This window comes from Petromyzon marinus, chromosome 65 (genome assembly GCF_048934315.1).
Source record: "Petromyzon marinus isolate PM22_M1 ecotype Great Lakes invasive population chromosome 65, UKy_Petmar_22M1.pri1.0, whole genome shotgun sequence".
Lineage (NCBI taxonomy): Eukaryota > Metazoa > Chordata > Hyperoartia > Petromyzontiformes > Petromyzontidae > Petromyzon > Petromyzon marinus.
This window is the reverse complement of record NC_133731.1, coordinates 6,483,649-6,506,476: the sequence shown is the minus strand read 5'-3', so window position 1 is coordinate 6,506,476 and position 22,828 is coordinate 6,483,649. Positions and strand designations below refer to the sequence as shown.

The 22,828-nt window shown below is 56.8% G+C and overlaps 1 protein-coding gene across 1 annotated transcript in view; it reads left to right on the top strand.

The window, feature by feature from the left end:
• Positions 1-22,522, top strand: part of LOC116956460 (uncharacterized) — a gene marked incomplete at its 5' end in the record, with an annotated part of 42,207 nt that extends 19,685 nt beyond the window's left edge. The window contains 8 exons of the mRNA XM_032978115.2: positions 1,177-1,240; positions 2,003-2,119; positions 3,321-3,398; positions 6,575-6,688; positions 9,459-9,571; positions 11,142-11,232; positions 18,119-18,162; positions 22,246-22,522. Of these exons, the coding sequence (XP_032834006.2) occupies positions 1,177-1,240; positions 2,003-2,119; positions 3,321-3,398; positions 6,575-6,688; positions 9,459-9,571; positions 11,142-11,232; positions 18,119-18,162; positions 22,246-22,294 (670 nt within the window). The remainder of the gene's footprint in view (positions 1-1,176; positions 1,241-2,002; positions 2,120-3,320; positions 3,399-6,574; positions 6,689-9,458; positions 9,572-11,141; positions 11,233-18,118; positions 18,163-22,245) is intronic.
• Positions 22,523-22,828: the final 306 nt, after the last annotated feature.

The following is a 22,828-nucleotide window of genomic DNA, read 5'->3' as shown; positions in this document are numbered from 1 at the left end:
TGAAGAACCGGTGGCATCTACATCTGCAGAACGTGAAGAACCGGCGGCTCTACATCTGCAGAACGTGAAGAACCAGCGGCATCTACATCTGCAGAACGTGAAGAACCAGCGGCATCTACATCAGCAGAACGTGAAGAACCAGCGGCATCTACATCTGCAGAACGTGAAGAACCAGCGGCATCTACATCTGCAGAACGTGAAGAACCAGCGGCATCTACATCAGCAGAACGTGAAGAACCAGCGGCATCTACAACTGCAGAACGTGAAGAACCAGCGGCATCTACATCTACAGAACGTGAAGAAGAAGATACAACTTTTAAAGCGACCTGGCTATCGCAAGTGATAGCTTAACGAGGTGGGCTTATCGTCACGTGGAAATTTATAGCAGCCGCACAACTCGAAACGCGTGACGTCCATTCTAAATGTGGAGGACCCGGAAAAATCCACGTGACCACGGGGAAAACAAGCAAACTCCAAATATACAGCAGCAGGCGGCAGGGTCGTGGTCGAACCCACGACCTCCTGTATACCAGGCGAGGTAGTTAACATCTCCTAGCCACTGTGATGATATTGAGAGACGCAGACTCCAAATATACAGCAGCAGGCGGCAGGGTCGTGGTCGAACCCACGACCTCCTGTATACCAGGCGAGGTAGTTAACATCTCCTAGCCACCGTGGTGTCCCATTGCAACGTCGCCTCCTACTGTGAGGCCGCTGCAGGCCGCAAATCGTGTTGGGCGCCGAGCCTTGCGCCTCAAAAGTGGACTTCACTCTGCGCCGATACGCAATCATCGGCGGCAGAGGGCCACCTACGCCATTTGAAACCACAGTTGGGTTTGACAGCAGCACGACGAGGACGACGATGATGATGATGATGCGCGGAGTTTTCACCCTTTGTGTATTCATAAGAGGTGCTTGGGGTTAGATCGTGTAAATACATAAACGTTGTGCCGTTAAAACCCGCCACCACCCGACACAGCCAACTAGTAACGTTTCTCGCGTTAACAGAACGTGGCCAATTCGTCGCGAGTACGGCACTACACCGGTTGTGCGTTTGGAGAGCCAAGCCACGACATCCGCAATCTTAAGTACGACGTTTCGCCAGTAATCACAACCCAGCATCATCAAGGTATGACCGCAGCCTAACGATCCCCGCTCCTCGGCTTCTTCCCGCAGGCCGTTCGCTCCGCCGCAAATGCAGATGCCCAAGATGCCGGAGGGAGACAAAGTGGACTTCGACGTGAGAAGCCCCCTGGGCCACCGAACATTCACCGCGGCCGCTGGGAACCCGTGGCCAATTAGGGGGGGGGGGGGGGGGCGGGGGGGGCCTGTGATCGCGTGTTCCCCACTGAGAGCCGCTCCCGCGTCATCTCGGGTGGTCGCTGAGTGGCGCGGCAGTCCACTTGGCTGCCCTCCGTGCTGACCGCCCTCCCTCTTGGCTGCCCTCCGTGCTGACCGCCCTCCCTCTGACTGCCCTCCCTCTGACTGCCCTCTTGACTGCCCTCCCTCTGACTGCCCTCCCTCTGACTGCCCTCTTGACCGCCCTCCCTCTTGACTCCCCTCCCTCTGACTTCCCTCCCTCTGACTGCCCTCCCTCTGACTGCCCTCTTAGAGTACCCTCCCTCTTGACTGGCCTCCCGCTTGACTCCCCTCCCTCTGACTTCCCTCCCTCTGACTGCCCTCCCTCTGACTGCCCTCCCTCTGACTGCCCTCCCTCTGACTGCCCTTCCTCTGACTGCCCTCTTGACTGTCCTCCCTCTTGACTGGCCTCCCTCTTGACTGCCCTCTTGACTGCCCTCCCACTTGACTCCCCTCCCTCTGACTTCCCTCCCTCCGACTGCCCTCCCTCTGACTGCCCTCTTGAGTACCCTCCCTCTTGACTGCCCTCCCTCTGACTGCCCTCTTGACTGCCCTCCCTCTTGACTGCCCTCCCTCTGACTGCCCTTTTGACCGCCCTCCCTCTTGACTGCCCTTTCGCCCCCCCCCCCCGCCGCCCCCGCAGGACCTCCACCGCAAGCGCATGGAGAAGGACCTGGGTGAGCTGCAGACGCTGATCGCCGCTCACTTTGAGAAGCGTCAGAAGGAAGAGGAGGAGCTCATCGCCCTCAAAGCCAGGATCGTAAGCCGCGTTGCGTTCACAGTTTCATTTTTGTTCGGTTCCTTCCCTCGCCTGTTCACCACCACCACCACCACCCATGCCCAACGATGCCGACCGCTCCACCATTATTCCGCTGGGTTGCTTCGGCTCTGCATTTTAAATGCGGCGCATGAACTGTGGCGCCAAGTCAAGGTAAAAACGAACCCAACTTCTCTCTCCCTCTCTCTCTCTCTCCATCTCCTGTACCGTGTCTCTCACCGGTCCCTCTGTCCACACATCCGCGTGTGTGTCTCTCTCTCTCTCTCTGCTTCTCTATCTCCACGTCTCTCTCCACCACACATCTCTCGTGTACGTGTCTCTCGCTGCTTCCCTCTCTCTCTCCATCTCCTGTACCGTGTCTCTCACCGGTTCCCTCTGTCCACACATCCGCGTGTGTGTCTCTCTCTCTCTCTGCTTCTCTATCTCCACGTCTCTCTCCACCACACATCTCTCGTGTACGTGTCTCTCGCTGCTTCCCTCTCTCTCTCCATCTCCTGTACCGTGTCTCTCACCGGTTCCCTCTGTCCACACATCCGCGTGTGTGTCTCTCTCTCTCTGCTTCTCTATCTCCACGTCTCTCTCCACCACACATCTCTCGTGCACGTGTCTCTCGCTGCTTCCCTCTCTCTCTCCATCTCCTGTACCGTGTCTCTCACCGGTTCCCTCTGTCCACACATCCGCGTGTGTGTCTCTCTCTCTCTGCTTCTCTATCTCCACGTCTCTCTCCACCACACATCTCTCGTGCACGTGTCTCTCGCTGCTTCCCTCTCTCTCTCCATCTCCTGTACCGCGTCTCTCACCGGTTCCCTCTGTCCACACATCCGCGTGTGTGTCTCTCTCTCTGCTTCTCTATCTCCTCGCATGTCCTGTGCCGTCTCTCTCTCTCTCTTTCTCCACCCCCATCCGCTATTTGCCAACCGCAAGGTACAAAATACGCCGGGGTCATATCGCGGGGAAAAAAAAAAGATGTAATAGGAGCGAAAGGAGCGGACTACGCGTTGACGCGTTGCCTCGACGGCAGAACCCGCGACTCTGAACTGCTCCGTGGGAAGACCTTCGGGATTTCCCAGGACAGGGACGAGCCTGTGGGGAGGGAAGACGCGGGCAGGTGGCAACCCGAGCGAGCCGGGATCGCGAGCGGGCGCCTTTCAAACCGGCGATCCGCCCTCTTTGTGCCCCGCAGGAGAAGCGCCGTTCGGAGAGATCGGAACAGCAGCGGATCCGTGCCGAGAAGGAGAAGGATCGCCTCGCGAGACAGGCGGTCAGTACCGCTCCTTGCTCTCTTACTCTCTCGCCCACTCCCTCACCAACTCCCTCACCAACTCCCTCGCTCGCTCCCTCGCTCTCTTACTCCCTCACCCACTCCCTCACCAACTCCCTCACTCGCCCCCTCGCTCTCTTACTCCCTCACCCACTCCCTCACCAAATCCCTCGCTCACTCGCTCCCTCGCTCTCTTACTCCCTCACCCACTCCCTCACCAACTCCCTCACCAACTCCCTTACTCACACGCTCCCTCGCTCTCTTACTCCCTCACCCACTCCCTCACCAACTCCCTCACCAACTCCCTTACTCACACGCTCCCTCGCTCTCTTACTCCCTCACCCACTCCCTCACCAACTCCCTCACCAACTCCCTTACTCACACGCTCCCTCGCTCTCTTACTCCCTCACCCACTCCCTCACCAACTCCCTCACTCGCTACCTTGCTCATTCGCTCCCTCGCTCTCTTACTCCCTCACCCACTCCCTCACCCACTCCCTCACCCACTCCCTCACCAACTCCCTCACTCGCGCGCTCTGCTTCCCTCGCTCTCTTACTCCCTCACCCACTCCCTCACCAACTCCCTCACCAACTCCCTCACCAACTCCCTCACCAACTCCCTCACCAACTCCCTCACCAACTCCCTCACCAACTCCCTCGCTCGCTCCCTCGCTCTCTTACTCCCTCACCCACTCCCTCACCAACTCCCTCACCAACTCCCTCGCTCGCTACCTGCTCACTCGCTCCCTCGCTCTCTTACTCCCTCACCCACTCCCTCACCCACTCCCTCACCAACTCCCTCACCAACTCCCTCACCAACTCCCTCACCAACTCCCTCACCCACTCCCTCACCCACTCCCTCACCAACTCCCTCACTCGCGCGCTCGCTCCCTCGCTCTCTTACTCCCTCACCCACTCCCTCACCAACTCCCTCGCTCGCTACCTTGCTCACTCGCTCCCTCGCTCTCTTACTCCCTCACCCACTCCCTCACCCACTCCCTCACCCACTCCCTCACCCACTCCCTCACCCACTCCCTCACCAACTCCCTCACCAACTCTCTCACTCGCACGCTCGCTCCCTCGCTCTCTTACTCCCTCCCTCACCAACTCCCTCACTCGCTACCTTGCTCACTCGCTCCCTCGCTCTCTTACTCCCTCACCCACTCCCTCACCCACTCCCTCACCAACTCCCTCACCAACTCCCTCACCAACTCCCTCACCAACTCCCTCACCCACTCCCTCACCCACTCCCTCACCCACTCCCTCACCAACTCCCTCACTCGCGCGCTCGCTCCCTCGCTCTCTTACTCCCTCACCCACTCCCTCACCAACTCCCTCGCTCGCTACCTTGCTCACTCGCTCCCTCGCTCTCTTACTCCCTCACCCACTCCCTCACCCACTCCCTCACCCACTCCCTCACCCACTCCCTCACCCACTCCCTCACCCACTCCCTCACCAACTCCCTCACCAACTCTCTCACTCGCACGCTCGCTCCCTCACTCCCTCACCCACTCCCTCACCAACTCCCTCACTCGCTACCTCGCGCGCTCGCTCCCTCGCTCTCTTACTCCCTCACCCACTCCCTCACCAACTCCCTCACCAACTCCCTCGCTCGCTACCTTGCTCACTCGCTCCCTCGCTCTCTTACTCCCTCACCCACTCCCTCACCCACTCCCTCACCAACTCCCTCGCTCGCTACCTTGCTCACTCGCTCCCTCGCTCTCTTACTCCCTCACCCACTCCATCGCTCACACCTTCCCTCACTCGCTCCCTCGCTCTCTTACTCCCTCACCCACTCCCTCACCCACTCCCTCACCAACTCCCTCGCTACCTTGCTCACTCGCTCCCTCGCTCTCTTACTCCCTCACCCACTCCATCGCTCACACCTTCCCTCACTCGCTCCCTCGCTCTCTTACTCCCTCACCCACTCCCTCACCCACTCCCTCACCAACTCCCTCACCAACTCCCTCACTCACACGCTCGCTCTCTTACTCCCTCACCCACTCCCTCACCCACTCCCTCACCAACTCCCTCACTCGCGCGCTCGCTCCCTCGCTCTCTTACTCCCTCACCCACTCCCTCACCCACTCCCTCACCAACTCCCTCGCTCGCTACCTTGCTCACTCGCTCCCTCGCTCTCTTACTCCCTCACCCACTCCATCGCTCACACCTTCCCTCACTCGCTCCCTCGCTCTCTTACTCCCTCACCCACTCCCTCACCCACTCCCTCACCAACTCCCTCGCTACCTTGCTCACTCGCTCCCTCGCTCTCTTACTCCCTCAACCACTCCATCGCTCACACCTTCCCTCACTCGCTCCCTCGCTCTCTTACTCCCTCACCCACTCCCTCACCCACTCCCTCACCAACTCCCTCACCAACTCCCTCACTCACACGCTCACTCTCTTACTCCCTCACCCACTCCCTCACCCACTCCCTCACCAACTCCCTCACCAACTCCCTCACTCGCGCGCTCGCTCCCTCGCTCTCTTACTCCCTCACCCACTCCCTCACCCACTCCCTCACCAACTCCCTCGCTCGCTACCTTGCTCACTCGCTCCCTCGCTCTCTTACTCCCTCACCCACTCCATCGCTCACACCTTCCCTCACTCGCTCACTCGCAGCAGCTTTACACGTCCAGAGGGTGTGGGAACCCTGAGCCGTTGCTGGGCCGTTCCAGTGGACAATGCATTATTTTTTGTATATTACCAGGTAAGGCCCACTGAGCTGTACAGCTATTTTTAAGAAGCGACCTGGCCACAAATGATAGCTCACCGAAGCGGCTTATCGCGTGGAGATTTATAGCAGCCAAATACTCTCAATGCTTTTATCTCCAGGGGGAATCCGGAGAAAAATCCACGCGGCCACAGGGCTGGAAACACGCAAACTCCAAATACACAGCAGCAGCAGCAGCAGGCGTCAGAGTAGGGATCGAACTCGCGACCCTCCTGTATAGCGGGCGAGGTAGCTAACATCTCCTGGCCACGTGCGCCTGCCCGTGACTCCCCCCCCCCCCCCCCCCCGTGCGCTCACACGTGGCCACGTGTGCCGTGAACTCGCCGTGCGCTCCGAGCGTTCCGCCCGCCTCCGCGGCACGCCGGTTCCCGCAAACGGCGCTCGCCCCAGCAGCAGCAGCAGCGAGTTGAAGGCTACGCGGGGCACCTTTGTCTCTGTCGCAGGAGGAGAAGGTGCGGAAGGAGGAGGCGGACATGAAGCGGAGGGGGGATGACGACGCCAAGAAGCGCAAGGTGTTGACGGACAGGACGGCGCAGTACGGAGGATACCTCGCAAAGGTAACCGCGGAGACGGGGCGGGTACCACGGCGTGCCCCGTGATACGGAGCCCGGCGGCCGCTTGCAGCGGCGACGTCGTCGTCGTCGTCATCAACATCAACGTCGTCATCAACATCAACGTCGTCATCATCATCAACGTCGTCATCATCGTCGTCGTCGTCGTCATCAACGTCGTCATCGTCATCAACATCAACGTCGTCATCGTCATCAACATCGTCATCATTGTTATCATTGCTCTAATCAACATCATCGTCATCATCATCGTCGTCGTCATCAACGTCATCATCATTAATGTCTTCATCATTGTTATCGTCATCAACGTCGTCATCATCAACGTCGTCATCGTCGTCATCATCAACGTCGTCATCATCAACGGCGTCATCATCATCAACGTCGTCATCAGCTTCATACTGACGATGGGCAGTGGCGACACGGCCCCAGCGGGTCGTGTGTTTGCCGTTTGTTGCAGAGTTTCCACGGTTCCCATCCGGCGGGCCGCCCTGGTTAATACTGCGTGGTGTGTGCTAACCGTGGACATTAAAGATCCCCCGGAGACATTTTCTGGGTGGACACAGGCAGGGAAGGTGGAGGAGGGGTGGATTTAAGAAACTTGCTCAGAAAAGATGTGGTACGTGCGTGGTGCCGGTGGTGTGCTGCGCGGTGCTGTGTTGGGTATGGGTGTGTGGTATGACGTGGGGTGTGTGATCAGTGAAGTAAACCCCTCGCATTAAATTTAGTTCGAAGGTTCATGTTGCTGGTGTACATCTCTTGAGAAGTAATATACAGGGACTCCTCTACGTGCGAACATTCGACTCACGAACTTTCAGAGATACTAATAAACCTGGTCCGTGTGCCCAGTTGCCTGTTCGGACCGAGAGTCGTAAGTTCAACCGCCGTGCAATAGATGGCGGTGGTGGCATCTACAGAACATGAAGAACCAGCGGCATCTACATCTACAGAATGTGAATAACCAGTGGCATCTACATCTACAGAACATTAAGAACCAGTGGCACCTACATCTGCAGAACGTGAAGAACCAGTGGCACCTACATCTGCAGAACGTGAAGAACCAGTGGCATCTACATCTGCAGAACGTGAAGAACCAGTGGCATCTACATCTACAGAACGTGAAGAACCAGTGGCATCTACATCTACAGAACGTGAAGAACCAGTGCCATCTACATCTGCAGAACGTGAAGTACCAGTGACATCTACATCTGCAAAACGTGAAGAACCAGTGGCATCTACAGAACATGATGAAACAGTGGAATCTACATCTACAGGACGTGAAGAACCAGTGGCATCTACATCTGCAGAACGTGAACAACCAGTGGCATCTACATCTGCAGAACGTGAAGAACCAGTGGCATCTACATCTGCAGAATGTAAAGAACCAGTGGCATCTACATCTGCAGAACGTGAAGAACCAGTGGCATCTACATCTGCAGAACATGAATAACCAGTGACATCTACATCTGCAAAACGTGAAGAACCAGTGGCATCTACATCTACAGAACATGAAGAAACAGTGGCATCTACATCTACAGGACGTGAAGAACCAGTGGCATCTACATCTGCAGAACGTGAACAACCAGTGGCATCTACATCTACAGAACGTGAAGAACTAGTGGCATCTACATCTACAGGACGTGAAGAACCAGTGGCATCTACATCTATAGAACGTAAAGAACCAGTGGCATCTACATCTACAGAACGTGAAGAACCAGTGGCATCTACATCTGCAGAAAGTAAAGAACCAGTGGCATCTACGTCTACAGAACGTGAAGAACCAGTGGCATCTACAGAACGTAACCGGTGGCATCTACATCTGCAGAACATGAAGAACGAGTGACATCTACAGGACGTGAAGAACCAGTGGCATCTACATCTGCAGAACGTGAAGAACCAGTGGCATCTATATCTACAGAACATAACCGGTGGCATCTACATCTGCAGAACATGAAGAACGAGTGACATTTACATCTGCAGAACTTGAAGAACCAGTGGCATCTACATCTACAGAACGTCAAGAACCAGTGGCATCTACATCTACAGAACATAACCGGTGGCATCTACATCTGCAGAACATGAAGAATGAGTGACATCTACATCTACAGGACGTGAAAAACCAGTGGCATCTACATCTGCAGAACATGAAGAACGAGTGACATTTACATCTGCAGAACATGAAGAACCAGTGGCATCTACATCTGCAGAACATGAAGAACCAGTGGCATCTACATCTGCAGAACATGAAGAACGAGTGACATCTACAGAACATGAAGAACCAGTGGCATCTACATCTACAGAACATGAAGAACCAGTGGCATCTACATCTACAGAACATGAAGAACGAGTGACATTTACAAGAACGAGTGACATCTACATCTATAGGAGAGTTTAGTGTGCACGTCGTACATTACGTTTGGAATCGACTTATGAACAAACCGACTTACGAATGGACACCTCTGGAACCTAACTCGTAAATAGAGGAGTCCCTATAACGGTTTGATTTGTCACGTGAAGAACTCTTACATGGCAGGTCCCCGCCCTCCCCCCCCCCGTCCGTCGTGTGGACCAGTGGTCACGTGAAGGCGCTTCAGCGGTAGCTCTGCGAGCCCCGTTCCTGCGGGCCCCCTTCCCTTTAACACGTGGCCGTGACGCCGGTGGCGCGAATCGCCATGGGGGGGGGAGGGGAGGGGGGGGCGGAAACGTTTGTGCAGCATTGATTTGTTCGTTCTAATGCATGGATTTGCCGCGTGCGGTGCAGGCGGAGAGAGGCAAGGGCAGTAAAAAGATGACGGAGAGAGAGAAGAAGAGAAAGATTCTGGCTGAGCGCCGCAAAGCCCTCAACATCGACCACCTCGCCGAAGATAAGCTCAGGTGAGAGGTCACGGCGGGCTGCGGTCGGCTTCGAGAAATTACCCAGGGGTTGGAGCTGCTTCCATCTGTACCAGGGTGCTTCAAGGCAATGACTAACACTCACATGCGATCATCGTTTCTAATGGACTGTAACATGGTAACGAATGTAATGTTAGTAGCTTCAAAAAGTCCGAAGAGTCCCCGATTGTTCGCCATCGTTGTCATCGCACGCCTGGAATCTTCTCCAGGTGGTCCCCAGAGCCCGGTGGGAACATTTCCTCTGGCGTTGTTGCAAATTTTCAGAAGTGTTAAAAACATGTTTTTGAAGCACCCTGCAACATGGCCACTTTATCTTGTACGTATGTTGAACTTCGTTCACACCCTACGTCAGCCAGTCGTGCTGATTTCATGGCGCGTTTAGCGTACTCCTTGACACGTCACTGCAGCTTCACTGCTGCGTCACTGCTGCATCACTGCAGCGTCACTGCTGCGTCACTGCAGCGTCACTGCTGCTTACTGCAGCGTCACTGCAGCGTCACTGCAGCGTCACTGCTGCGTCACTGCTGCGTCACTGCAGCGTCACTGCAGCGTCACCGCAGCGTCACCGCAGCGTCACCGCAGCGTCACTGCAGCGTCACTGCTGCCACTGCAGCAGGGGCACCGTTGATGACGACGTCGCGAGGCCTCTCGTTGGACCGCCTCGCGGCGCGCTGCCGCGATTCGCCAATGTGCGTGCCCGCGCGATCGTTTCGCAAAGCGGACGCCCGTAAATCGGGTGGCGTGCCTCCCGCTCTCGCTCTCGCGTTCAATCTCGCAACCTCCGGTTGGCCTCAAGTAGGCCACCTCCTCGTCAGGCCCCGTCGTCTCTCGGGCCGGACGAGGCGAACATCGCTTCTCCGTCGTAGATCGGCTCGTCTGGGACGCAAGTCCTTCTCCTCCCTCCTCTTTGACCGCCAGTGTGCGAGGACTTTTCGAGCTCTCCTCTCGCTCTTCAATTTTTCCTCTCTCTTTGACAATTCTCCCGCACCTGTCAGCGTCTTCTTTTGGAGTTCGATTAGAGCGTGGTGTTAAAGTTAAGAGCGAATGAACGATGGAGCGGAGGACTCGGGAGCGGAAAAGGAGCGACACGGGGACAGCAGCAGCAGCAGATGGGATACGACGGCGAGCATGATGATGTTGCTGACGATGATTGGCAACAGTGGAGAGGACCGCTGGGTGGATTTTTAAACGTCAGCATCGTGAGAGATGATGGCATCGGCTTAGGGAAGGAGGCCTTCATCCCGCAGTGGATCGATCGCGGCTGCTGACGACGATGACGATCATGACGTCGATGACGACGATGATGACGACGATTGACAACGACGACGGATGACAACGACGATGATAATGACGACAACGATGACGCCGCCGCCGACGATAATGATGACGACGATGACGATGGCGACGGCGACGACGATGCCGCCGACGACGCCGCCGCCGCCGATAATGACGACGACGATGACGATGGCGACGACGATGCCGCCGCCGCCGATAATGACGACGACGGCCGGTGACCCGCGCTGCGCTCTGCGTGTCGTCGTCTCGTCGGCAGGGAGAAGGCGAACGAGATGCACCTGTGGCTGACACAGCTCGAGTCGGAGAAGTTCGACCTCCAGGAGCAGCTCAAGAGGCAGAAGTACGAGGTGAGGGGTCCCCCCTGGCGACGCGCCGATCGGACGCGCGGGGAGCACCGCGCCTCGGGAGCTCGACAAACACAAAACGCGGAGGGGGGGAGGAGGGAAAGAAACCTCGGGGGGGGGGCTCACGTCGTCGTAAATTCGATTGCCCTAAGAATTCGCCGGAAGGAGACCCAAAGGCGGTGCTTTGAAGTTGTGAAGCCTCGCACCGAAGCCCGCCACCTAATTTACAGCGATTTCGCCCCCCTACCCCCACGCCCCTGCCCCTCCCGCCCCCCCCCCCCAAAAAAAATACTTTTGACATTAGCAAGATTTACTTCCAGAGTTGTCACCAACGCTCCCGGATGAGGTTCTTGGTGTCCGCGGGGAGGCGAATCTCCTCCCAACGTTTACCACGAAGTTGCCGAGCAATTTCGTCGAACGCGGTACAGCCTTGGAGCGTGGTCCGAACGGCAAAAGGCTGGAGACTTCGAGCAGATGTCCACGCCCTCCGGTCCTCTACGTATACATTAAGATGCTTACAACCAGCTGGTGAAAACGCCGCGCGTCCGATGGGGGCAAAACTCTGTCCCCGTGCAGATGCAACAGACCGACAGAACAGACCTTTCTGGCAATAAGACAGGAATCCTGTCTGCATTAACCACACTTGTGGTGTGAACATGCAAATAACAAAAAAAACACGCTCCGATAATTATACATGGGCACTGGCTGTGAAACCGATTGTTAACACCTGCTTTATAGCCACGAAGGGTAAAACCTATTGTTATAACGTAACGCCGGCAAGGAAGGTCCCGCATTGCAGACCGATATTAGTCGGCACTTTGCTGCGCTGCATTCGCCCCGGCGAGTCCGCCAGGGTACGGCTCGACCTCGACGCCCATGGCGGGGAGGAAGGGAAGGGAGATTGGCAAACATTTGGCACGATCCGCAGGGCAGGTTACGCGGAGCGCGAATCACGACGCCGGGAGAGCCACGTTTTGGAAGTGTAAGTTCGAGCGGTCGGTTTCGGGCCGAGATGTATCTCCCACGCCGTGACTTTCCTGCGGACTCGTAAACCATCGCACATTCGCTCTAATGTTGAGATAAAACTGGAAAAAAAATAATAGCTGGACAGTAACCGTACGGGGATTGCTTTTAACAACTAAAATATAACATGTGACCGGTCAATGAATTGGTCTCGTGGGAAATGAGTGATAGATAAGATGATAGCACAGTGCTGTCTGGCACGATCTGACCTCCCGCTGACCCCACTAACATGTCATGTGACTTTCTCCCCCTCTCACATTTGAACATCTCAATGGTGCCACACGTGTCTTGACTGCCATCTCAATCACCATTGCCACTATCATCACCGATACCATCGCCATTACCCGTCAATGATGCCATCGTCACAAATACCGTCACCGTTATAACCACCATTACCATCATCACAATCACAATCACCCCCATCAACACCACTGCTAAACTCACTTCCATCACCAAAAACCACTTCCGTCACCACCATCGCCAATTATCCAACACCATCAAAATCATTGTTACAACCACCATTACTTCCACCACCACCACCATCCCAACACCACCGTTGTTGCCACCACTATTCCACCACTACCACTGTTGCCACCACCACCACGACCACCACCACCATCCCACCACGACCACTACCACCATCCCACCACGACCACTACCACTGTTGCGACCACCACCACCACCATCCCACCACTACCACTGTTGCCACCACCACCACCACCATCCAAACACCACCACCACCATCCCACCACGACCACTACCACTGTTGCCACCACCACCACCATCCCACCACGACCACTACCACTGTTGCCACCACCACCATCCCACCACGACCACTACCACTGTTGCCACCACCACCACCACTGTTGCCACCACCACCACCACCATCCCACCACGACCACCACCACCATCCCACCACGACCACTACCACTGTTGCCACCACCACCATCCCACCACGACCACTACCACTGTTGCCACCACCACCACCATCCCACCACGACCACCACCACTGTTGCCATCACCACCACTGTTGCCACCACCACCACCACCACGACCACTACCACTGTTGCCACCACCACCACCATCCCACCACGACCACCACCACTGTTGCCATCACCACCACCACCATCCCACCACCACCACTGTTGCCACCACCACCACCACCACCACGACCACTACCACTGTTGCCATCACCACCACCACCATCCCACCACCACCACCACCCCACCCTCCCAGGTGCAAAACCTGCAAAACCGTTTCGACGCTGCGGCCAAGTCGTAAGTGTGGCGGCACCGCGGAGTTAGCGACGGGCGAGAAAGAGCCACACGGGAGTCGCCCCGCCGTGGGCAGCGATAGGCCGCCCCTGTAAAGGGTGCTATGGATACAGGGTGCTATGTATACAGGGTGCTATGAATGCAGGGTGCTATGTATACAGGGTGCTATGAATGCAGGGTGCTATGGATACAGGGTGCTATGAATGCAGGGTGCTATGGATACAGGGTGCTATGGATACAGGGTGCTATGAATGCAGGGTGCTATGAATGCAGGGTGCTATGTATACAGGGTGCTATGAATGCAGGGTGCTATGTATACAGGGTGCTATGAATGCAGGGTGCTATGGATACAGGGTGCTATGGATACAGGGTGCTATGAATACAGGGTTCTATGGATACAGGGTGCTATGTATACAGGGTGCTATGAATGCAGGGTGCTATGTATACAGGGTGCTATGAATGCAGGGTGCTATGGATACAGGGTGCTATGGATACAGGGTGCTATGGATACAGGGTGCTATGAATACAGGGTGCTATGAATACAGGGTGCTATGGATACAGGGTGCTATGAATACAGGGTGCTATGGATACAGGGTGCTATGAATGCAGGGTGCTATGAATGCAGGGTGCTATGAATGCAGGGTGCTATGGATACAGGGTGCTATGGATACAGGGTGCTATGAATGCAGGGTGCTATGAATACAGGGTGCTATGAAGACAGGGTGCTATGAATACAGGGTGTTATGGATGCAGGGTGCTATGGATGCAGGGTGCTATGGATGCAGGGTGCTATGGATGCAGGGTGCTATGGATGCAGGGTGCTATGGATGCAGGGTGCTGCTTGCCATGTGCGCCGTGTGCTATGAGGAAGGGCCAATGCCTGAAGCGTCGCCTCTTTACACACGCACATATATATTTTTATTATTAGATAGTGCCGCAGCTCGGCTTGACCCGGTGCAAGGTGGCGGACGCCGTCACGTGGCGCGCTCTCTCTCGCCGCGCCGCTATTCCCACCGCGGTTCCTTGCGCGCGTGTGTGTGCACGTGCGCCCGTCACTCTCGAGGCCCCCCCGCTCCGATCGTACGATCCGAGCGCCGGCGATCGTCGCGATCGCCGCTCGAGCTGCTTTTTTTTTCCCTCGTCGGCAAAGTCACGGCCACCCCACCGCCACCGCCACCCCCACCGCCGCCGCAACCGCCGTGCTCTGCCGCTTGTCACCGGATCGGAAAAATCGGGCGGGGGTGCGCCAGATTTTTCGCGATCGATTTTTGTTGTTGTTGTTGAGAAAAATCGAAGCTCGATTCGTCGACCTCGCCGGAGGCTCCCCCGGCGCCCTCCGTCTGCTCGTTTTGAGCGGCCGCCCCCGGCCCATGCTTCCGCGCTGATGAGGCTACCAAGTCCACCTCAGGTTTTTTTTTCCTTCGGTGCTCCCCCGTTGCCGGCCCACTGCCTCGAGCTCCGCCGCGTCCTCTCCGGCCCCGAACCTTCGTAATGTCACCGTTGCCGGGTCCGGCCCCTTTCTTGAAGCCGTGAAGCGGCGGTGCTTCTTGCTCGGCCTCTTTCCCTTCCTTCCAGAGCTCCCTTTGTCGAGCGCTCAACCTCTTGAGAACGAACCACGAAAACCCCACATCCGAGGGCCTCTTCTGCATCGCTCGAATTCGACTCTCCCCCCCGAACCTGCTCCTCCTCCGTTACCCCTTTTTTTCCCGTCCACCCAACCGGTTTGCTCCGATCGACGCCACAACCCACGTCTCTGAAGACTTTCCGGCCTCAAAGTTTCTCCGCCGCATGCCACGCTTCACTCCGCACGAAAGCGACACTCTACGCTACTGGGTTCATCTCCAGTCTCGTCTTCAGCTCTCCGCCGACAAATTATCCACACTGAACGGAGCGACCAAACTGCCCATATAAACAAATGAGATGGCTTAATCTTTTGACTTTTTTAAACTTTACACACATAATACAAACGAGACGGTCAATAGCAACGTAATTATATTATGGGTTCTTTCGGTAAAGTCACGTAGAAGGGAAACAATAAAAATATTGTTTTATATTTTAATTATTTTATTGTTTCCGTTCTACGTGACTTTACCGAGAGAACCAAAAATATGAATCCCTGCAGTCACGAAAGCTTTAAATCAAAATAGCAACTTAATTATTTTTTTATTGCGAACTCCAAATCGCAATCGATAAAAAGTCCCACCGGTTGTGGGGTGGGGGAGAAGTGGTCAATTTTCATCATCGGCCCCAACCGCCCTTGTCAATGGAAGACCTGAGGTGAAGGGCTGCCGCTTCCTCACGCCAAAGTCCCCCGGGGCGATCGGGGGTCTCCCCTGAGGTCGCCTCCGGGGGGAGGGGTGGGAAAGTCTTCGGCAGGGATGCGAATCGAGTGGAGTTTTCAGAGGGCGGTTTTGCGTTGTTTTGCCGACCCCCCCCCCGCTGCCTCGCTGCTCACCACCCGCTCGGCGAATGAACGACACCGGGCGACGACGATGATAGACGATGTCATGCGGCGAATGACGCAACGTCACGCGCAATGACATCGTCGCCTTGGCCCAAAAAGGCTTCCTCTGTATAGCTGGGCGGCCCCGGGCAACGAGATGATGTCACAAGGCGCATGGCACGTGACATCATCGCCGCGGCCCAATAGGCTTCATCCGTATAGCTGGGCGGCCCCGGGCAACGGGATGATGTCACAAGGCGCATGGCACGTGACATCATCGCCTTGGCGGGCGTGGGCCCCTGTTCTTTCGAAGGGCCCTCGCTCCATCTTGGGGCCGCTGCACGTCCGCCTCATGGTACCTCACACGCTCACGGTTCGGTAGGCATTTAGAAAGCCCCGCCACCGTCGCCACGCCGGTAAGTGGGACAGGGGGGCTCAACGTGACGGGGGGCCACGGTGGTGCTTCGACGATGCCAGAAGTCACGGACGCGGCTCAGCAGGTAGGAAATCTGCGGCAGGCACGCGGCCGGGTTCACGCTCCCGTGCTGCCCTCTTTTCGACGGGACACCGCCGCGTCTCTGCTGCTGCTGCTGCCCACCGCGGTCCGGAACTTTTCCCCATGGCCGTCCGCCATGGCCGACTTTGGGTCCCCCTGCGCAAGCCCGAGCCTACGGGTCTCCCATTTTGCTGCCCACGACGGATTTATATATATTTATTTTAAAAATGCCACCATTACCGCACCATATGCTCACTTCTTATCGATAATAATCATCACAATGTTCTTTATTTATCCAAGTCAGGGCAACCTTGTTCCCGGGGTTCTACGATCTGTGTCCCGGATCGTGTTGCGCACGATTTGGCCGCGAGGTCCGACGTTTTGCGCCCCACGCTCCGAGAGCCTCTTCACAGGGACCGAATTCGTTTTCCTGAAGCAGCTTCCAGCAGCGCGGAGCGAAACGTCGGGCATCGCAGCCGAACAACGTGCGGGCGCAACCAGAGGAGCTGCACAAAAGCGGGCACAGCGGTCAAAAGCCTAGGCAGCGGTGTTGGGATATTTGGCACATGCCCTTGCAAGAAGTTGTTTTTGCATGTTTGGAAGGAAACCGGAGCGACCCGGAGAAAACCCCGCCATGTGTACGAGAGGATAGCACTCAAAGCTCTGCGCCAACACATTCAAGAGTCCATTTGCTGTACTGCCATCGCCACACTACCTGGCAGCGATGTCTCACCTAGCCCTAGGCGTATACAGGTAGTCCGAGGAGTGTATCTAGCCCCTAGGCCTGTACCTAGTGCTAGGCCAGTATCTGGCACTAGGACTGTATCTAGGCCTAGACTGTGTGGTGGTGGGGGGGGGGTTTCACAAATCTGCACGACTCACCAATCCTCGGCTGCAATTGGCAAAATTCAATAATTGGCAAAACATCCCAACGCTGGACCCTCCTTCTAAAGAGATTTGAGACTCGGGAGGACTTGGAGAGGGAAAAAGAAATCCACGCGAGAGGCACGCAAACTCCAAATACACAGCAGCAGCAGGCGTCGTCAGGGTCGGGATTGAACCCACGTCAGGGTCGGGATTGAACCCACGACCTCCTGCACACCAGGCGAAGTAGTTAACATCTCGCCACGTGGAGAGAGACACCACAAACTCCAAATATACAGCAGCAGTAGTCAGGGTTGGGATTGATCCCACGACCTCCTGCACACCAGGCGAGGTAGTTAACATCTCGCCACGTGGAGAGAGACACCGCAAACTTCAAATACACAGCAGCAGCAGGCGTTGTCAGGGTCGGGATTGCACCCACGACCTCCTGCACACCAGGCGAGGTAGTTAACATCTCGCCACGGCACAGAACTCCTGGCAAGGCCGTGGCGGCTGGTTGTGGTGGGTCACTCACGCAAAGCACGCGCTAAGATGGCCTCGACCCCCGCCCTCCCCTGCTCGAGCATCCAGCATCTGACTAGGAGGTCTGGCGGGGGACGAGGCTCATGGGTCGGCAACCGCGTGCCGTTTTGCGTCGGCCAAACGTGGAGAGAGAGCGAGAGATAGAGGGGGGGGGGTGAGTCTCGAGACTCGGACCTGGGCCACAACTCGGGATAAACGCAGTTGTATCCCGCGGCGTGACCGCAATGAACGCTGTTTCATTTCCAGGCTAATGTGCTGCGACTTCGGGTGCAGGATGCACAAAGCAAATAGTGAGTTCCACTGTGCTCCCCCCCCACCTCCACCAAAACACCCCCCCACCCCCACCACCACTACTACCCCCACCCCCCCACCACCACCACCGCCACTACCCCCCACCGGCGTGCAGTGACGTGACGCAACGTGACCCAGCGTGGCCACCCCCCCACCCCCCACCCCCCCACACTAATGGCGTGAATCTTCCTTTAACCCCAACGGCTGTTACTTGTATTTAACGGTAGGAGTAACAACAATCACAAGCAACGTCGTTGTTTCATCGTGGAAGATTCCTGAAGCGCCGTGACGATGGCGAGCCGTCGCGCTTGTGACAAACGTGAAACGGCCAGACGTTCTGTTCGGCCGCCGTCGGTGGAAATTCCATTTTGCTGTGGCGTACGACAGCCGCTGTTGATGCTCCCCCCCCCCCCACACAACCCCCCCGCAAATGCGGTTCACTTATCGAGCTCGAATATGATACACGATGGGTCGATTGGTGACGGAGATTATTATATGTAGTGATACTTGATGGGACAGCTCGATGGATGGTGATGATCCTGATGAGAGATCAGGGTTACATTGACGACGACGATGATGATGTGAAGACAAACCTGGCATAGGATTTCAACCCATGCGCTCGCAACTAAAGAGCGCCGCTTTCCCCCCCCCCATCTTCGCGACAGTTCAGTACAGCTCACCAATAATTCTATTTTTTTTAAACTATATCTTGCTCGAGATGAGCGTTCAAACGTCATCTTCATCCGACTTCTCGACGACTTCCACCGATTTGTCGAGCGGCTCGGGGCGGTTTCCGATGGCGACGCTCGGACCCCGCGGCTTTCGCACGGTTGGCTACATACGGCGCGAAAGAAGTTCAGCATACATGCAGACACGGCGCTCCAGCGACATGACGCATCCAGACTCTGACAAGAGAGCGCGCAGAATTAAATGACATGCACGTTACATTCGCTGCGAATGTAAACACCGCCCCCACCCCCCACGTCTCCCCTTGAAAATAAAACCCAAACCTCATAGCTTCTTACGCCTCTTCAGACGAAATGTAATCGTCCAGCTCCCTTGATTTAAAGTCGGGATAATTCGTATCTCAAACTTCCACCCGCCTGGGTTGAATGAAGGTCACTGGGCCGATTGATTCTGTGGCTTTAGCGTGGGTGGCATGGGCCCCCTGCTTCCAGTGCCGGACTAAGCTAGTGCGGGGGTCCTGTAGCATGTGTTCTAAAGGGGCCCGAAATAAAGTTAACAAAAAGATATTAAAACGCAACATTTTTTTTACTTGCACAGTAAAGTAATCGCGTGTTTTCATTTGTTATGAAGCCCAGATAATACGACAAATCGCTAATCTTAAACACCCAGTCGTTCGCAAAAGTTGAAGACGGTATAGTACTATAGTAATAGAGCAAGTGCAGAATCACTGCACCGGAATTGATAGCTCGAAAGTATCATCATATGGCCCGTAGCCATATGATGATACTTTTGCTACTTGGATAATCCGGCACTGCCTGCTCCAACAAAATTAAATTCCCCCCCCCACCATCCCCCCCCCACCTTGCCCCATTGCCTCCCGCTCTCCCTACCGAGCCTGGCATCTGTGAGAGGACTGGCATGGCCACCCCCTCCGCCACCCGTCCTGACCTTACTTTCCCCTCTAGTCCTCGCAGTCCCCCCCCTCCACCCCCTTGCATTCTGGGCCCAGCTGTACCGACCGCCCTGCACACCGCTCCGATAGCCACACAAGCCGTGCAAGGGGGTCCAACGGGGAGCTCCACCGGGAGGGCAGGTGGCGGTTGTATTTACGAGCCGGTTACCACATTGGGGGGCTTTTGTTGTTGTTATCCACGTCAGTCTACAAACCCACACGAGCAACAATCGGCTGCGAAGTGCGGTCACGGACACGCACTAAACACTCGCAATCAAAATAATTAGCCAATTTTTTTTTGGGAATCCTGTACAAAAAAAACTAAAAAAAAAATCGATCGATTATTTCAATAGCCGCGACGCACTGTGGCGAATACGAGACGGTGGTCCTCAACGCACAACGTCACGACATCGGAGCCGCAGGTTGCAGGCCCCCTGGCCTAGATCCGCCGGGACGAGGCGGTGTTTAGCGAGCGCCCTGTCGAGGCCGCCATGGGCGAAGCCCAACACCGCAGCCGCCCGTTTCGCCAGGGCTAACGTTTGCGTTGGGTTGAGGGTATCACCGTCGTCGGCCGTGACCGGGGAATCGAACCCGGGCTGCCGGAATCGGTGGCGCGGTGCGTGAAACTTGCCGCGGCCGGCGATGAACAGGGGGCGGGGGGGCGAAACTGCAGGGTGCTTAGCAAAAAATGTGAACGCTTCCGAGAATTTTCAACAATAACCACGTGACATGTGCTGCTGCCTCGGGGGCTCTGGAGACCACCTGGAGAAGATTCCAGGCGTAGCGTTGACAACGATGGCGAACAAGTGGGAGGCTTTTTTGAAGCTAGTCCCGTACATTTGTGACCGTGTTCTCCTATTCTCCGTTCTTTTTTCCATGAAAAACGATAGTCCCATGTACACGTTAACGGTTTTTTTTTAAGCACCCCGTATGACTGTAGGCAAAGCCAAAGATGCTGCCCGTATAGCCTTGGAAGGAGACTGTTGGGCAAGTGCCGTCAGCGAGCACGACGGGCAGGAAGGCACACCAGGAAGCGGGTGGACGGCACCACGCCCGGCCGCCTTTGTGTCCCCAGTGCGGAATCAAAATAAACACACCGCACCAGGTGCTCGTGTAGGCCCCGGGGTTTCCGACATACGCCGCTGTTGTAAGCCACGGCGGGGAATCAAACCCGGGCGACCGGGCACAGCGCACGCCACCGATCCATGCGGTGAAAAACGCCGGACGCACAGGCACGAGCGATGCCATGGCAAACACGGACAAATGCACACGGACGCACGAAGACCCCGACATGACAAATACAAAGAGCCAGGCACACACAGACACTCGCCGAAAGACACAAAGACCGGAATCCTCCGTATAGCCTTGACAGACTGTTGGGGCAAGTGCTGTTAGCGAGCAGCACCTACGAGGAGCGGTACGGTACACGTAGAGGGTGGGTGGCCAGCACTACGCACGTACTCACTTGAGGCCGAGTGGACCTAGGGGAGGCCCAGGACCGGTTCAGAAAAATCGTGACACGAGCGGGAAATCGAACTCGGGTCGCCGGGTTCGTAGCGCAGCGCCGCTAACAACCGCTGCCCCACCGCTCCCCCAAATGACACACGCGCGCACACAGGCGAACACACCTGGACCGACTCACCTGCCGCACAGGTAAGGCCGAGTTCGCGTGTTTTAAAATCGCCTTCGCGAGGGCGTCCCGACGGCTTTGCCGGCCCCGAGGCTCGCCGACCACCAAGCCACCGCCACCACGACCTCCTCCGCTCAAGACACGACGACAACTCCTATGTTCCGTGCGGAGGACAGCAGCCGTGTGCCGTGCACCATTGTGTCGGTCACAGTGCCCCCCCCCTCTCTGCCCCTGGCAGGAGGCTGCGGGGGGGGGGGGGGGGTTGCTGATGACTGGCAAAGCGCGGTGTTGCCGGCATGCAGGAGGAGTGCGTCGCTTCGCCGGTTGCTGTGGTTGGAGTGCGATTGTGTGGAGCTGCTCCTTTCTAACGGCTTTTCGCGTGCCTCCGCCTCCTCCTCCGCCTCCTCCCGTTTGCTCCGCTCACGGCGATAACACGTCCCCTGGGTTGAGATAAAACGCTTTCACGCGTGGCAACGCTCGAGACGACGGACAATGCTACCGATCGCGACGGTGCTCATCGCGACAGTGACGGAGGGGCGAGGATTACGGCGGCAACGATGTGGCATGGGCCACTGCTCAATTCGACTGCGAGAAAACGAGGCGATCGCGACGATTCCATAAATCTCACGGTCGTCACCGTCACAGTAACCACGTGATGAGCGCGGCGGTCACGACAGCGATCGATGACGATGACGAGACGATGACGAGACGTCGACCCTCGTTGCCACGACGACGAGTGCGACGCCACGGAGACTCACCTCGTTTCCCCCCACCCCTGCCCCCACCCCCACCACCTTTTGCCACCGCGAGCAGCTCCAAGGGCGGGCGCGGCAAGGGAAAGGTCGGAGGTCGCTGGAAGTAAAGGCGTGGGGTCGCGACCCCCACCCCGGAGAGGGGGCGTCCGAGGAGACGCCCGTGACCTCCCGGGTCTTGAGGCGTCGCAGGAGCCAGAGACGCCACCCTCCGTGTGTAGCTTCCCCGCATGGTGCCAGCCTCACCCCGGGGCACACCAACCACCCCCGCTTCTCTCCTTTGTTCCCCTCGCCCGCTCCGTATTTTCGATTCCTCTAATAAAGTCGACGAGTGCTCATTCAGCCAGCAGGAGGTTTTCTCTTCACGTCGGCGGCGGTCGCACCGGGCCCGGCACGGAGCGTGCCGGGATGTACCGGAGTGGGGCACTCGCAATACGCCGCGGTGGCTAGGAGATGTTGACGACCACGATCGGTACACCCAGGAGGTCGTCGGTTCGACCCCGACCCCTGAGACGCCTGCTGATGGATATTTGGAGCACGCGCGTCTCTCTCTCACTCTCTCCCCGTGGTCGCGTGGATTTCTCTCCGTGACGGAGGCGGGCGGCGGCCAGGGCCAACCACTGCCACATGGCGGCAATCCCAAG